This window comes from Pteropus vampyrus, unplaced genomic scaffold, assembly GCF_000151845.1.
Source record: "Pteropus vampyrus isolate Shadow unplaced genomic scaffold, Pvam_2.0 Scaffold814, whole genome shotgun sequence".
Classification (NCBI taxonomy): Eukaryota; Metazoa; Chordata; class Mammalia; order Chiroptera; family Pteropodidae; genus Pteropus; species Pteropus vampyrus.
This window is the reverse complement of record NW_011889595.1, coordinates 95,319-111,696: the sequence shown is the minus strand read 5'-3', so window position 1 is coordinate 111,696 and position 16,378 is coordinate 95,319. Positions and strand designations below refer to the sequence as shown.

At 38.0% G+C, this 16,378-nt stretch overlaps 1 protein-coding gene across 6 annotated transcripts in view; it reads right to left on the bottom strand.

Annotated features, from left to right (window-relative positions):
* HPS3 (HPS3, biogenesis of lysosomal organelles complex 2 subunit 1) overlaps window positions 1-15,749 on the bottom strand; it is a 30,670-nt gene extending 14,921 nt beyond the window's left edge. For 2 of the 6 annotated variants that reach the window (XR_002778318.1, XM_011385800.2), the window contains exons 1-8: window positions 15,404-15,749; window positions 13,072-13,563; window positions 12,351-12,522; window positions 12,164-12,249; window positions 8,882-9,074; window positions 5,192-5,273; window positions 2,604-2,758; window positions 964-1,072 (exon numbers count right to left, since the gene is read on the bottom strand). Coding sequence is in view for 3 of the 6 variants with exons in the window: in XM_011385800.2 (XP_011384102.1) it covers window positions 964-1,072; window positions 2,604-2,758; window positions 5,192-5,273; window positions 8,882-9,074; window positions 12,164-12,249; window positions 12,351-12,522; window positions 13,072-13,563; window positions 15,404-15,620 (1,506 nt within the window). In the remaining 3 variants the exon portion in view is untranslated. Of the gene's footprint in view, window positions 1-963; window positions 1,073-2,603; window positions 2,759-5,191; window positions 5,274-8,881; window positions 9,075-12,163; window positions 12,250-12,350; window positions 12,523-13,071; window positions 13,564-15,403 lie in introns of those variants that run through there. The other 4 variants (XR_897410.2, XR_002778317.1, XM_011385797.2 and 1 more) reach the window with 3 other exon arrangements.
* Window positions 15,750-16,378: the final 629 nt, after the last annotated feature.

The window sequence follows — 16,378 nt, the reverse complement described above, 5'->3', positions numbered from 1 at the left end:
TAAAAAACAAAGAAAGGCTATGAACATAATCAGAATTTTAAAAAGGAGACTAAAAAGACATGACAATTAAATACACTACCTGATGCTACAGTAGATACTGGACTGGAGTGGGGGAAAATGTTATAGACCATTACGTGGTCAACTGACAAAAACAGAATACTACCCATAACTAAAGTATTGTGTCAATGTTAAATTTACTGAAGTATATGGCTACACTGTGGTTATTTAAGCAAATATCCCTATTCTTAGGAAACATACACTGAAGTAGTTAGCTATGATCTATGTAATTTACTTTCTAAAGGATCAGTATATGTATGTGTGTGTGTGTGTGTGTTTAGAAAGTGCAAGAGTGCAAAAAAAAGAAAAAGCAAAAAGGGTGAATTGTCGATGAAGGGTGAATCCGTGTGGGGAATATACAGGTTTTATTTGTACTATTGTTATTCTTGCAACTTTTCTGTAAGTTTGAAATTATTTCTTTAAAATAGTTTTAAAAATTGCTGGAAATGAGTTGGCAGCTGTTACACTTAGAAAAGGAATAAGAATGCCCACTCTGGGCCCCCACCCACAGGAAAATGCTACAGGTAATACAGTGGCCAGGTACTATCTGCTAATATTTTGAAGAAGAGTGAGACAGGGATAAATGAGATAATTTCATGGTTCTCTTTGTTAATGGTCAACGAAAAGGTCAAAGGCTATTTATATTTAGACTGGTTAATTGATCCTTGCAGGAAGGTGGGTAGAAATAACGGAGTCTCATTTTAGTGAAAGAAATTTCTACTGGCTCCTCAAATGTCAGGAGCTGGGAAAACAAGGAGGTGGAGAAAGATACACACTCCACTGTCAGACAGAGCTTGTAAGCTGGTAGCTGTGGCATTCTGAATGTATGATAATTAGAATAAGTTTTTGAACATCAATTCCACTCTAAATTTCTACAAATAAGAATTAGAAATCTGTAAGGAGTACCATTTCTTTGTAGAGTTGCACTGGTGAGATCGTGTTCACAATATACAAATTCCACCCAGCCTCAGCTACAGGAGGTGTTTTGAGCTTAACACTGGTACCTTTTCTAGAACTAAAAGCAAAACAAAGGACAAGAACTGTAAGGTAAGACATATTATTAATAAACTGCAATTTTAAATGGTAAATATTTGATACTGAAAATTATATAACTATTAAGTCATTTTCATTTAGTATGAACTGTACAGTCACTTTTTATAGAATATTACTTCACAATGCTGCACAGGCCCACAACATTTAATATTCTACAACTTTCATGAATTGATAAACCAATCACTTCCAATTCATTCCACAAGCATTTTTAAATGGGCAATAACCTCAAAGTACAGGCTAGAGCACTCAAAAGGAAAAGAGACTTGGTTGTGAAAGTCCCTGTGCCCAGGATTTCTCCTGTGTGTGGCCTTCATGAGGTCAGTATGCCCTAGATCACAAATCTAAGGAGAAGCTCCAACAGAGCAACACTCAAAACATCTATGGCTGCTGGGAAAATGCAAAAGACACATATACCTGCAAGTCTGCCTAAAGCACTATCCTATCTCCTGCTTTTACTATGTGAGGCTTTTTTTGTAGTATACAAACTTTAAAAATGCAGACTTTTGACCAAATAAATTTTCAAATAAATTAGAATGTTAAAAAATTATTTAAAATACATGATACTTTACAAATGTCAAATGTGCAAGATTATAAGTTGTTTTTTTTTTCTCACTAGAGGCTTTTAACATCGGTCAGACCACTCTGTGCACTCCCTAAGTGACCAGTTAACCAAGTCAGTATGTTTACTCTTCTTAGCAGAACAAAGCACAGGCACAATTTGAAAAGCAAAAACTTGTGTTAAAAATAAAAACCAATGTTTGACTTGAAATACACTATATGTTTCTTCCCCCGAAACAGACTTCTTTCCTGATTAAATTTTCTATAGAGGAATGTTCAAATTAGACTTCATTCCCTACCACTAAGTTCACAGCATAGAACATGTCTAATAAAAGCATAACTAGTCTGGAATTAGCATTCTATTCTAAACAATGTGAAAGCAGAAAACTGAAGAGTAAACCAGAAATTAGTGTTATCAAATTGGAATTTTACTTTAAGGTAGGTCAGTACCTATCTGTAGATCATGCACGTGCTTTAAGAAATGTACTGTTAATTTCTTTTGAATTGAAATATCATAAAATAATCTTTGGATAAAAATTAACCGCTGAAAGATCAAAGAAGAAAAATACATAGTAAAGAGACTCTTAGTTTGGGCTAACATTAGAGGCTCTATTTTTCCCATTAATTACACAGAAAGGCGTGTCCTTTAACTTCTTATCTAAAATTCCAGATTTTTATTGAAACTATTTTATAATTCATTTTCTTGTAAAAGTTTCAAGGCCTATTATAAAAGATATCATTGGAGAATATCCAGTGATATATACAGAGATCATTAAAACCTTACTTTCCTTCTCTGGAAAAAGAATATCATAAAAAAGTCATGTGATCATTCAAAGTTTTGATTTAAAAAAAAGGTAAAGACACGTACAAAATGCACCAGTAACAATTCATTCCAGAAACTTTGGCAGGAATGTCTGGGGAAGAAGGATGCTTACAGAAGCTTCTTGGGTGACTCTCTTCTCTCTGGAATGGCCTCAGGGTCTGCCTTGGTCAAAAGTATGATGTGGTTTTTAAAGTGACAGATGGCTTTCAAGCCTATGAAAAGTTGTATTCTTAAAGCACAGACATCCATACTGACAGGTGGGCAAGCCTAGTAAAGGAAAAATCACAAGTTTATCCAAGAAAAGCTACATAAACTTTTAATCTTCAAAATATTAGTGTTTATTTGATAAAGGCTCTCCTGCTCCACCCTTCCCCTTCCACTCCCCCCGCCAAAAAAAACCACCTCAAATTCCTATTATTAGGAGATTATCCTACCTAAACTTACGTTTCATATGTGCCTACCAAAGAGCTACTCAGTATTTACTGAGTGCATGCAGAAAATGGGTGTACCTGAGGCCCCTCGCAGCTGCAGGGACTCCTACATAGCTCTAGGAGTGTGGCCCCTGGGATGGTAACCCGCCACCTAGGGAAATCCCCACTAACAGTGGGCTGGCTTAGGGGTATGACCAAATGGAGTTTCTAGGCAAAATCAGACACTATAAAAGGGCTTTGTATTGCAGAAAGAGTATGTAAAATGGTTTCTTAGTAAGATAGATGAGTGTGTAGGATAGAAATGCTTGTATGTTTAGAAGGGCCCTCACCCTTAGATCTTTAGGTGTGAACATTGCTTGGAATGGCTGACAGGCCAGGGTGTGTCAGGTAAACTGGAGGAAACCCTGGTCCAGGAGCCAGGCTCCTGTTCCTGTAAGAGAGCGTTAATTCAACTAGAATGGATATGAAAGATAGAGAAGAATTCTTTCTGGGAGCTCACAAAATGATGCTGTCGGGCCCATGCCCTCTTCTCCATTAACACTGCTCTGATTCAGAGGTCATCTTTCTTGTCCCTTTGTACGAAGTGCTTGGGGCAATACCCCTTTTTCATTCCTAAGAATAGTTAAGGTGACCTGGCTAGTGCTGAGGAGCCGGAATCTCAGAGGAAAGGATGATAAAAATATGTGCACTTTGGACCAAACTCTGAGGTTGTGAACTCTTTCTCAGACACCTCAGCTCCCAAAGTCTGAGTCAGCAAGTAAGCTAAATGACTGTCCGCTTGTACAGATGGCATCAAGGATTTCAGAATGGTGGAGTTGCAGGGAAGGGGGAGCCATGAAGTGTGATCATCAGTGTCCTTCCCTCTATGCCACCTTCAAAAGGACTGGTCTAAAGGGCAGTACCCCCCACCAGCTACCCACCCATCTCTCCTCTCTCCCTTCCTCTCTTCCTTGTTCCTTTGCTGTGGTTTTATGAGATCCTGAGAAGTGAAATTATGATTTCTTTTCAAATGTAGATTGATCCTACCTCAATCTATTACATGCCCCTCACTCCACCATCATCATCTATGTAAGCCTATGTCTTTCCGAGGTTTAAAAAAAAGGAGAGGCTAAGTGTGGTGAGAAGAAGAAAGGAACAAAGAAATTTTACTAGGGAAATAACCTTTATTTTAAAAATAATCTGTTGAAAGGCTATGTGTGTATCTCAACCACAGACAGAAAGGCATGTCCAGGAAGCTGTGATTCTGGTTTCCCAAGAGGCCGAAGTAGTAGGCAGTTAGCCTGGTCAGTAACAGAAAGCTACAGGCAGGCTATAGCAAAAAAGAGTTACTGAGAACTCAGATCACATAAAACACTACCACATATCATAATTTGGGCAACAGGGACAGTTGGTGGAATACCTCAGACACATTAGGCAATACAAAGTGCGGGCTTATTAATATAACCATCATTACTAAATATTTATTTCTCTAGGAAAAGTATTCCAGATGCCTTTTTTTATGATAGAATTAAACTAATTGTGAAATACAGACCATAATAATTTGGGGGTTTCCTACAGGCTGTGATTTTATAACAAACATCTATTCAAGTAACTTATACTTCAGAGATGAAATAGCATATGATAACTATGTTACAAATGATCATCATATTTTTGAGAATAGGAATTCAAGGTCAGAAAATAGAAAATCTCATCATAAGACTGCCTATGTTTATTTTGTGGTCAAGAACTTTTCAGAGACTAAGCATACTAAAAATGAGGTTATTGATCTAACATATCCATTAGCTCTTAGGCTTAACTAGGGTAATATAAATTGTTGTTGAAGGCTTATAAAATGACAAGAGAATTACAGGCATAACTGATAACAATAAAAATAATTTAATGCACTTTATTCAATTTTGTGCTCTTAAATATACTGATTTCTGAACAGTTTTGTTAACAGCTATATACAACTGCTACCAATATTTCCATTAAAAAATAGTAAAATTGTCGTATCCTATAAAGTACTCTCTCTGAAGTTACACTATACATACTCTTTACCAAACTTTTAAAACTATGCATTATACCTAAATTTAAAGTGAAATGTTTCAAAGTAATCTTAAATATTGTCATCTAAACCATGAATCACAAGATGCTTACTATTTTACATTCAAAAATTCTAATTCGATAAACAAGATCTTAACACTTTTACTGTTTTCCATGCTTAGACTCAAGAGCTAATTTGTTCCCTTTCGATCTTAAGGTTTCACTGTCACTATAAGCCAGCTCTAACCTTCAGGGTAGAGTCCACGTACGGGTCCTCCTCACGAGCTGCCGCTGCACTGCACCGCACTGTGAAACACTGTAGGTTGTTACTGAGGAAGAGGAGAGAGGCCACTGAGCAAAGCAGAGGTAAGTAACCAATGTGTCCATAGCTGGAATGATTTTACAGATGAATGGAGCAATGACAGGGTGGGGGAAGACTCAAGTATTTGTCAAATACTGAAGAGGTAGATTGCTTTTCAAAAAGGAAAGTAGTACCTCAGAATCCCTATGGAGTGTTTTTGAAAATGTATAACTGGTCCCCACCTTACCCTTAGTGAATCATAATCTCCAGAGGCTGAATCTAGACATATGTACTTGTACAAAGCTCTACATGTGGCTCTGTTGTACACTCCTACGTAAGAACCATGGGTCATGGACAATACACTCATATGACAGATAAAATGATGCCCCCAGGATCAGCTCAAGATAGAGAGCGATCACTATCAAAGCCAAGATTAGAACCCAAGTTTCCTCTTATTATCTCTCTCTCACTCATCTCAGGATGAAATTGAACCTAGATTATACTGAGCAACACACTGAGAGTATGCAAACACAAATGCAATGGTAGAAATGAAAATCAGACTGTCTGAAAGAATCTTCAGAAATACCTACTCCAGCAACTTGTTTTAAAGACTTGGGCATGGAAGGTTCATGATTGGTCCAAGGCCTCTCTGGAGAATGGAGCCAAATTAGATTCCAGGTCTCCATACTCCTCGCACTCCTCTCTTTCCACAACCCCAGGCTGTTTCTGCACAGTGAAACAACCGAGGGACCCCATAGTAAGTGAACAATAGATGCCTAATGACTACTGAATAAATCAACACTCCAATATTGACATTAAAAATAGTTAACTTAGAAACTGCTACAAAACCCACCTTGCAGTGAATTCACAGGAATGATTTTTTTAAAAAGTGAGAGAAGTAAAAATGAACTATTAAAATTAAAAAAAAAAAAAGGACTAATAACACAAACCTAAGAATAACCTTAAAATAGGAGAAATAACTCTTTAACAAGAAAGGTATTCTAACATTTTCGCATTTAGGAGACTGTACAATGTAGGTAAGGGGCATCAGTCAGGGCTCTCTCCATCTGTTTGTTGGGGTTTCCACGTCAAACACAGCCCACTGCCATCTCTGTCCATTTCCACAAAGTTCTAGGACATGACCTCTGGAGTCATGGCAATAGTTGAGATAACAACACCACCACTTAGAAATCTGGAGTAGAGAGTTACCACCCTTAGGCATTAAAATGATTGGAAGGGACTTTGAGACAGTGAAGAGCCAAAAAGCACCTGTAATGGGACCAAAATGACAGATCAAAGCAGCTATGACCAAAAAGATAAATGACCATTAGGTTCTCGAGATAAAAAGCCTGGCTCTTCTGACTCACCTCGTCCTACAGTAATCTAGCTGTGGGCTACTGTTGGAGTACTAAGGAGTGGTATACAAGAATAAAGTGAACTGAAATGTGTTGGCATCGAAAGATGTCCAGGATATGCTAAGTGAAGCAGCAAGTTGCTGAACAGTGGATATATGATCTACTTCTGTAAAAAAAAAAACAAATCGCAGTAGTATATGTGCTGTTTAAAAAAAAGTTGGATGAATATACAATTATTGATATGGCTGACTCTGAGGAACAGGATGGGACGGGGGCTTTCCTATTTATGTATTTCTATAAGGGTGATATTTTACATGATGTTATATTGTTCTTAGATTCTTAAAAAATTTTTCTATTGCTTTTTTTTTGGGTATATAAACATACCAGTCTTCAAGAAACATGACTTATACTTAAGGCAGAGTAGGAGATGGGCATACGTTTACAGGGTCTACTTGCTAAACTCTGTCCTGTACATTTATGAAATCAGATGGAGAACAGATGAATAGTCTTTGGAATCAATATTTTGGGACAGAAATTAATGTTTTATTCCTTCTCCATTTTTTTCTTGGTTTCAGAGATGCTATAGTATCCTAGCATCCTTCAAGGTCCTTCTCTTCCTCCTCTTGCTTCCTAAACATGACTTTCACCAGAATTTTAGTTCAACTACTTTTCTCTGTGACACTCTTGGGGTCATGTTCACAACTTTGATAATTGGCTCTTTTTTTTGATGGTAATAAAAATCTAAGTTTTCCTCTCTTCTGTAATCTTCGGTCCTGTGTCCAAAAGTTTACTTAACATTTGCTCTTGATATTCCCTAAGCACCTTAAACTCAAATGTATAACCCAAATTTATTTCGCCCTACACAATACCAGCCTACACTCTTTCGTAAAAGCAGGCTCAAAACTGTTGTGGGGTTTTTCATGCCTCCTTCATTCCCATTATCCCATCAGATGCAAGTCTTGTCATTCTCTTGCCGAAGACTTTCCCATATACTCTTCTTACTCCTCTCACTGATACTGCCCTGCTCAAACGTAGCCCGGCCCCTCATTATCCTTACCTGAACCACTTAAATAACCTATCCATGTTCAATCCAACTTCCATAATAGCTACCATTAATTTTCCTAAAGCAATGATTTCTTTGTTCAAAACCTTAAAAAATTCCTTAGTTTAATTTTCAAAGCCCTGAGCTACATTTCACCTTCTTCATACTTAAACAATATCACTACGCAACACTTTTGAAATTGAGAAGACTAGCTACCTCAACAATGTCCACTTAAGAAACACACAATTTCTCTTTTCACCAGAGTGGGAGGAGAGGGGAATAAAACTGGACTTAGACTTTGTTTTTAGTCTTATTTCTATGTATAATGCCCTTCTCTTCCAATATCCATCTGTCGAATTCTAACTAGCTTTCAGGCCTCATTTCAAACACAAAAAACTCTACCATATGTCTTAGCCAGAAGTTAATTTATCTCCTCCCAGTGCCTATTCCACTTTCATGAAGTCTTAAGACATTTTTCACAAATCCCTTAGTATTTGTGCCTTGCGTATGTGTCTCTGGCCCTCTCTATGCTGTTGCTTTAGAAAGAAGATGGTGTACCTTATTCATGGTTGCTCGGCCAGAGGACCCAGCGCAAATCCTTGCAAATAATCTAAGCTCAAAAAACAGGAAATAGAACCAAAAGTATCACTTACTGCTGAGATGAAAGGAAATGAGATCAAAGTCCTGCTTGGGAACCCAGTTTACATGTCAGCATACTAGGATAAGGTGACTCAGAATACATCTGCCACCAATTAGCAACAAGACTTTGACCAATCCCAACCTCTGAACTATTTCTCTATCTGTACTAATTAGAGGGTAGAATCAGATAGTCTTTTTGGCCCCTTCACAGCTTTAAATAATTATTAAATAACCCATACAGAAAGGATATAAAAGCAGTGAAAAAGGAAATTAGGAAATCTAAAAAGAAATCTAGAGATGCCCTGACTGGCCTCACTGACTTTTCACTGGAATTCCCTATGAAAATCTTCCCTCAATAAGAACCTTATAATTCATTACAAAGATTCTCATCTAATCTAGAAAATAAAACAAAGGCAAAACCAGAATCTAAATCATTGATATTAAAAAGGTAGGTATGGGCCATCAAAAGACAGACAATATCATTAATTTATAGTGCTATATACTGGTTCACACAATTCTCTTTTAAAGATTTAGAAGCCATCTCAAGAATTTACAGAAAAACAAGTGACTCAAAAGCCAGCAAGTGATATTGTAACATACCTTGTGATGACATGCAAAAATTGTGGCGTGAGCACTGCCTGCTGAGACCTCTCAGGATATTGATAAATTGACATTAATTCAACAGATTTGACAACCATGTAGAGATAGCCCACATGAGGTAATGAGAAAAAACAAAAGAGACTCAACAACTCTTTTTCCTGAGATGAATTTTTTCTATCAGAAGTAAGAGAACCTGTATGAAAAAGGGTAAAAAAAAAAAAAAAAAAAAAAAAAAATGAAACCAGTAAATAAAGGGAAGTAATATCTTGACTTTTTTATACAAAAAAAGTAAATCAGTAGATAACCAAAGAGTTGTTTAGGGGAAATTGCTCTTTATAAAAGAATGCCAGTAAGAAATAAAAAGAGAGTGATATAATTAGAATATCACCATATTGTAACCCCTAATAAATGAACAGATCTAGGTAATAATCATTAAGGGCTATTAACATCGCAAAAAGAGTCAACCAGATACTATGTACCTTCCAAAAGACTCAACACTACTTGTGTTAGCCTCAAAGTAATAGTAGTAATAATAACAATAATAATAATCTGATCCAGCCTAATTCTATACTAGCACCATCAAAAAAAATGTAATGTGAGACACATATGTAATTTAAAGTTTTCTAGTAATCACATTTACATAAGTAAAAACTGTCAATATTTTAATAATATATTCTATTTACCCAACAAAACCAAAATATTACCATTTCAACAATCAACAAAAAAATTTGAGGTATTTTATAGTCTGTTTTTTGTACTAAGTCTTTAAGATCTAGTATGAATTTTACATTTATAGTATATCTCAATTTAGACTAGTCACATTTCAAGTGCTCAATAGCGATATGTGGCTAATGGCTGGCTAGCTACCATAATGAACAGTGCAGCTTTAGACAGACCTATCAAATCACAGGGAAATACAGGAGATCATATTAAATGACACTGTGGGGAGTCAATCAGCAAAGTTCAGGTTGTGGGAAATTCTACAGTATTAGTTCAGTTTCTTGCTAAATAAATTGCAAAGTAAAGAGAAGGAGGGAGAGCCTACTGTTAAAAGAGACTTTAAAGACACAGTAAACAATTGCAATGTATGAACCTTACTTGGAATCAATCTAAATGAATTAAAGAAAAAAATTTTAGACAATCAGGGAAATTTGAACACTGGATATTTGATATCGATGAATTTTTAAAGTAAAATGGTATTTTAGGTTTAAATAAAAGAATCTTTTTCTTTTAGAAACACTGAAATGCTGAAATATTCATGGTTCAAATGGTATAAACTCCACATCTAAATAACTTGGCACAGAGCAGGGACTAGTCATGAGGCAACACTGTTGAAGTTGTGTGATGAGTACATGGGATTTATTGCACTATTTTCTCTACATCTAAGTGCTTGAAACTTTTCATAATCAAACTTTTTTAAAAAAAATATAGCTCTGATTGATACTCTTCAAGGATACCCATTAATAACAGAAGAAAGTCCAATTCTGCATTCCCTACAATTGGCCCAAAGCAACCTTTCCAGTTTTTCTCCCTTTTCTTTCCTATGCACATCGATGCTCCAGTGAGACAGGGCTGCTTGCTAATCTCCAAACACACATGATGCTTTTATACCCTACACATGTTGGTTCTCCTTATGTAGTGCCTCACTAAAATCTCCATCTTCTAAAAGCTCTACTCATCCATTAGTGCCCACCTCAAATATGCACTACTTATTCATTCATTTGCCTATTAAGTAAACATTCTTCAGATAACGACTAACTGCCACTGTTCTAGGTTCTGGGGATACAGTGCACAAGACAAGGTAACTGCATTCATTCTAGCAATGGAGACTGGGGTGGTGAATAAACACACTCTGCAGTATGTGGAGAAGGAACAGTTTAAATTAAGAGGTCACATAAGTCCTCTATGGTGAGGTGACATTTGAGCTGAGTTGAGTGACTCAAAGATACCAGTCATGCAAGATCTGAGGGAAGCACATTCTAAGCACAGGAAGAGTAAACAAAAGGTCTTATACAAGAGTGCACCTGATATAGCTGAGGAAAAGAGAAAGGCGTTATGGATGGAGAACAGTAAGCAGGGTGAGTGGGACAAGATAAGCCTAGAATTAGGGTCAGGTAGAACATAGAAACAATTTTGGATTTTATCCCGTGTCATGAGAAGCCACTGGATACAGTGTTGGCTGGCCCTCTAACATGGCTATGGGCCCTGCAAAGTCTTAAACCTCATCTCACAACCCCTTCTCCCTTGCTTGACTCTTCCCACTTTTACTTCTCTCAGTTCCTCAAACAAGACTCGCTCTCTGCCATAAAGCCTTTGCTGTTGCTTCTGTACCAACCCTATCCCCAAACCAGCACCAATTCACTCTTCAGATCTTCCTTCTTAGGAAGCGTGCCCTAACCACCAGACAAGGTCAGGATCTTTTGTTATAGGCTTTCAAGGCAGGGTTCTTTTCCCATAGAGCACTCATTTCAGTGTCTAACTATGGAAGCCTTTTTGTGATTAACCGATTATGAACTGTCTGCTTCCTCCATGAAACAACAAGCTCCATGAGTGCAAGCACTTTGCCTACTTCTGCTCATTACTGGTTCTCTAGTATTCAGCATAATACTCAACATAGTAGGTACTCAATAAATATCTACTAAAAGAAACAAAAAAGTAACTGAAGGTTATAAACACTTTTAATCAGAATAATATTTATATCTTTCTCTAGGCAACATCTAAAGATGTTAAGCAGGCCAGGACTAAGCACAGAACCCAATGCTGATCCTCAGTCTTGGTTGCCCATTACACTCCTATTGAGCTTTTAAAAAATACGAATATCCAGGTTCCATAACCGACCATGTCAGAATCTCCAGCATGTAGAGCCTGAGCATCATTATTTTTAAAAGCATCCAAGTAAGCCCAATGTGCAGCAAGCTGAAAAAGTCTGCTCTGGATAAATTTCCCTTCAGTCCACATTTCCTCACCTAGTTCACAAGGCCATCATGAGAAGCTTTGCCAAATACCCAGCTGGAACCCAGATAAACCTCAGCTATAATAGTACTCTGATTTCCCTTTTTGGGTCTAGTGATCATTTTTCAAAAAGGGAAATGGGTTTTGTCTATTATGTCCTCTCCATGGCTTCTCCTAGCAGACCCAACTTCCCTTTCTAGTGCTCACAGGGATATGCTAAGGAACTTGTCCAAGGTTCTGTAGAAGAACCTAACCTATTACCCATGTCAGTCTCCCCTCCCAGCCCAGAGCCTTTCTTACCTTACCGCACAGTATGACTGTCATACTTACCTGTTTGGTAAATGGGTAGCAGCTGAAGTGAATGCAACTTAATGTCATCAGATAAGACATAGGATGAAATATCAGGAGCAAAACGTCTGTGAGTTTCAAAAGAGAGAGAGAGAGAGAGATCTAATTTCCATGTACTTTAAGTAGGTAAATATATATTAAATGCTGGTGAATCAAAGCTTTCCAATACCTATAGAGCAGGTGCTGAACATGGAAATAATTTATTTTTTCATCATCTAATCCCGTTGATTCCAGTGTAATAGATATTCCAGACTGTTCACTTTTTTCACCAAGAAGTTCCATGGGCTTTTGGCAAATAACAAAATCATCTGACTCAGACTGCAAAGTTTCATTACTGATGCCTTAAAAAATAATATTTAAGAAAAAGAATTTAATAACTTTAAATACTACTTGAATGAAAATTAGATTCCACAACATCCCCTCTACCAATAGGCATGTAATAATTTTATTTATTTATTCACACACACACCTCACAAGGCACTATGGTTTGGAAGTCTTAGCACTTGCTCATTTATCCTCACAACTGATGAAGTACACAGGATTTATTATTACTATCATCCCCATTTTACACGAGGAAACTGAAACTCAGAAACAATATTCCAAGTCCAAGGGTATTCAAGTAGTAAATATGAGAACTAGGACTAGAAACTCCTCATCTAGCAGTAGTTGTTCCATTATTTCTATTGACAAATATTATTGAAATACATGTACATGCTATAGAATAAGACACAAGTAACCAGATCATAAACCCAAATCCCATGTTTTAAGAATAACTAAATCTATAAATAATGTGGCTTGACAATAGATATACTAGAGCCCTTGAGAGACTGCCAGAAGTTAAGTGTTTTCTCTATACTTACACAAGCAAGCAAGCTAAATTCATCATTTACCTTCTGCCTGTTTCGCCAGATTGTTGGTCTTATGTGGATGGTGGTTAAAACTCTCTCCATTTTTAGGATTTGACTCCAATTTTAGGATTAAGACTTCTAAGTCTGACATGACAGCGACATAGCTAACACAAAAAGAAATTTCAACAGGAGTGATACTATGTATGTGTATAATTAAAGAACGTTCAAAATCCAATACTGAGAATTCTTCATTAATAATCTGATACTTCAAACTAAATAAGACTAATTTATTTGTGCAGCCAACAAGAAGGTCTCCTTTCACAGGGCAACAGGAAATGCACAAGGGAGCCTCAGAAAGTGGCATTTCAACAATAGACATCTGGTCTCTGAAGGTTTCGCGGAAGGGTGCCTCTAAATTATGTCCAACCATTCGGATACACACTCGGGAGTTCTCAATCCTTTTACTTCTCCAGTTCACATAAGCACGCAGAAATGTAGCTTTGTTTTTCTCTTCAATTGCTACCAAATAGTCTCCTGAAAAGGAAATAAGATTACACTTAAAATTTGTCATTAAGAACCACTTACCTTGCTTCATGAAAAGGAATTATTAATGAATCTTAATGTGAATGGTTGAATTAAAGACTGACTAGAAGAAAACCCTAAGTAACAGGACCTTAGGTATATTTTAGCTGATAGTAAGAATTTGGGTTCTGAAATACAATCTTTCTACATTCAAAAGTCTTAAGATACCCATTAATTATTCATGCTTACATAGAAATTTCACATTTTATTCCTTATATTAGCTTTAAATGTTTACTATAGTTCTGAATCTACAGCTCCAACAAAGCTCTCATGATATACAGAGTTCAGTAGTATTAATCTGTTTAGATTAGGTATAAATTAAAGAACTCTGAGGTGAGAACTACAATCCCTTTCCTTCCCACAAATTCACATCTTCATGTGAACTCTGAGAAACAGGATAAAGCTGTACATACGAAATAAAATTTAAATCCAAGTTAATTTTCTCTTAATTGTTGATCTAAATTTTTTAAATTAAAAAAAAATTGTAATTACTTTTCGTTGTGAGAAATCCAAGTGGTAAAGGGATATGAAATGAAAAGCAAAATGATCTCTTCCCTGCAGTCCAATCCATGAGGAGCCAATGTTAACACCCGTAGCCTGGCATGTTGCCCTTCTACATCATTATCTCATTTAAACATAGATCACAGAGTGTTTTGTTGTTGTTGTTGTTTTTTTACCAAAATGAAATCACACTAAATATATGTAAAGAGCTACAACTTTTAAAAATTACCAATAAATCTTTCCCTCCAGGTCAATACATGGATAGTTAACATTCTTTTCAATATCTGCATAATATCCTATATATACATGTGCCATAATTTATTCAACAATTCTCCTATTGATAGACATTCAAGTATTCACAGTTGTTTTTCACTTGTTTGGTTTTTTTTACTACCATACTTCATGCTGTAATAATAGGCCTATACCTACATATTTATTTACTGGAAGGCTGTTTCAATGGTATAGACACCCAAAAGTGAGAATGTTGGGCCAAAGGGCTGGTACATTTTAAATTTTAATAGATACTGGCAGATTACTATCACAATTACATATCAGAAATTCATGTTGCCAGCAGCACCATTTGACAAGTCTGTTTTCCTACATCCTCATTAGCATGGACTTGATATGAAGGGGGACACAGACTCTCATGGTTATTATAATTTATATTTTCCAGACCACTAATAAAGCCATCTTTTTCTATGTTTACCAGTAATGTATAATTTCTCTTCTGCAAGTTACTCACTTTTTTATTTGCATTTCCTTGGTAATGTTGAAAATGATTTCATTTGCCTGTTGAACACTGGAGAAATGTCTATTAAAATCCTTTCCCCATTTTTGAATTGAGCTGTTTTTCCGTTGTTGAGTTACAAGAGTTCTTTACATATACTGGATATTAATCCCTTATCAGATATATGTGTTTGAAATTTTCCATATGAAAAGGTTTTTGTTTTTTTTTTCTTTGTTTTCTTGTTGTTATTGTTTAACGTGTCTGGTTTGAGTGGAACCCAGCCACTCAACCACCGGCCTTTCTGGCTAGGGCTCCAGGCAACTGGGAGCAATCAGCATCCCCGCCCCCTAAAAGCAGGCTCTCATCTGTGCTTGCCACGACAACCGCAAGGCAAAGCGTATTTTCAGTAACCAGCCGGGCCACCAGGCGAGACCATCCGGCAAGTTCCCGGAAACACAAAGCCCCTTTCCCACCCAGAGGTGCCGAGGACGCTTGGTCCGCTAAGAAGGAGGCCCCGAACAGGGGGTAGGGGCTCAGGTGCCTCCTGGCCCCGTCATTACTCACCAGCCTCGCTGTAAACCAGGCGCAACACGCGGCCCAGCGTGGAGAAGGTGCACCTCGGCTGGCACAGCTCCTGGCCGGCCACGGCGAACGCCTCCACCTTGCAGCCCGCCGCCACGAACAGCGCGTCAGGGCCCCCGCCACAGAACCGCTCTGGCTCCACCTTGCAGGGCACTACCTGCTGCGACCCGAATGGGTGCAAGTTGTACAACTGCACCATTGCGGCGACAAGCAGCGTGCCAGTACGGCGGTGCTCCCTCGTGTCTGCCGGCGCCGAAGGGCGCCCGGAGACCCCGCGAGGGTTGCGGAGGAGGGACCACTTCCGCGAGCGATTGCAAGGAGCCGAGTCATGTGACCTCCAGCCCCGCCAGCCTGCGGTTCCGCTTCTTAAAGAGGCCGCTGCCATTCGTGGCTGGAGCTTGGAGAGTGGTAACACCCATCCCGCCCCGACCTGCTCAGCTCCGCCCGAGCCCGCACCCCACCGGCATTTGGTCCCAGCGCCTTGCATTCAGATGGCCAGTCTTGCTAACGCTCTGTGCTCTGTGGTCGGCCTGCGGAGGCACCGCAATGTCCTTCCCTTCGTGTTTTCACGTTACCACTTTTGGCTAGGAGAGATGTTCAGGCCCTTGAATATGCTTTAACATTTGATCATCTGCTCTCATGTACTATTTCCTACTTGCTTCAGGGGCATGATTATTGGGGGCATAAGCTCCCAATAATCATGAGCTTCTAGAGGATCGGGCTGCAAAACAATAATGAAGTGCACACGGCTAGACTCTGTGCTAAACACATAGTAGAATTGCTCAGAAATACTGTAAATTCTAGAATGGTTTAGTTGGAAAGAGCAACGGCTAGAAAGTGCTTGGCCAAAAATAAAGTAAAATACTGAATGGAAGAATCTGTGCACATCATCTAGTATTCCAAGTATTTAACAAGAGATTAGTTTGCGCCCCAGAGGATAGTACTAAGGGCCAGTAA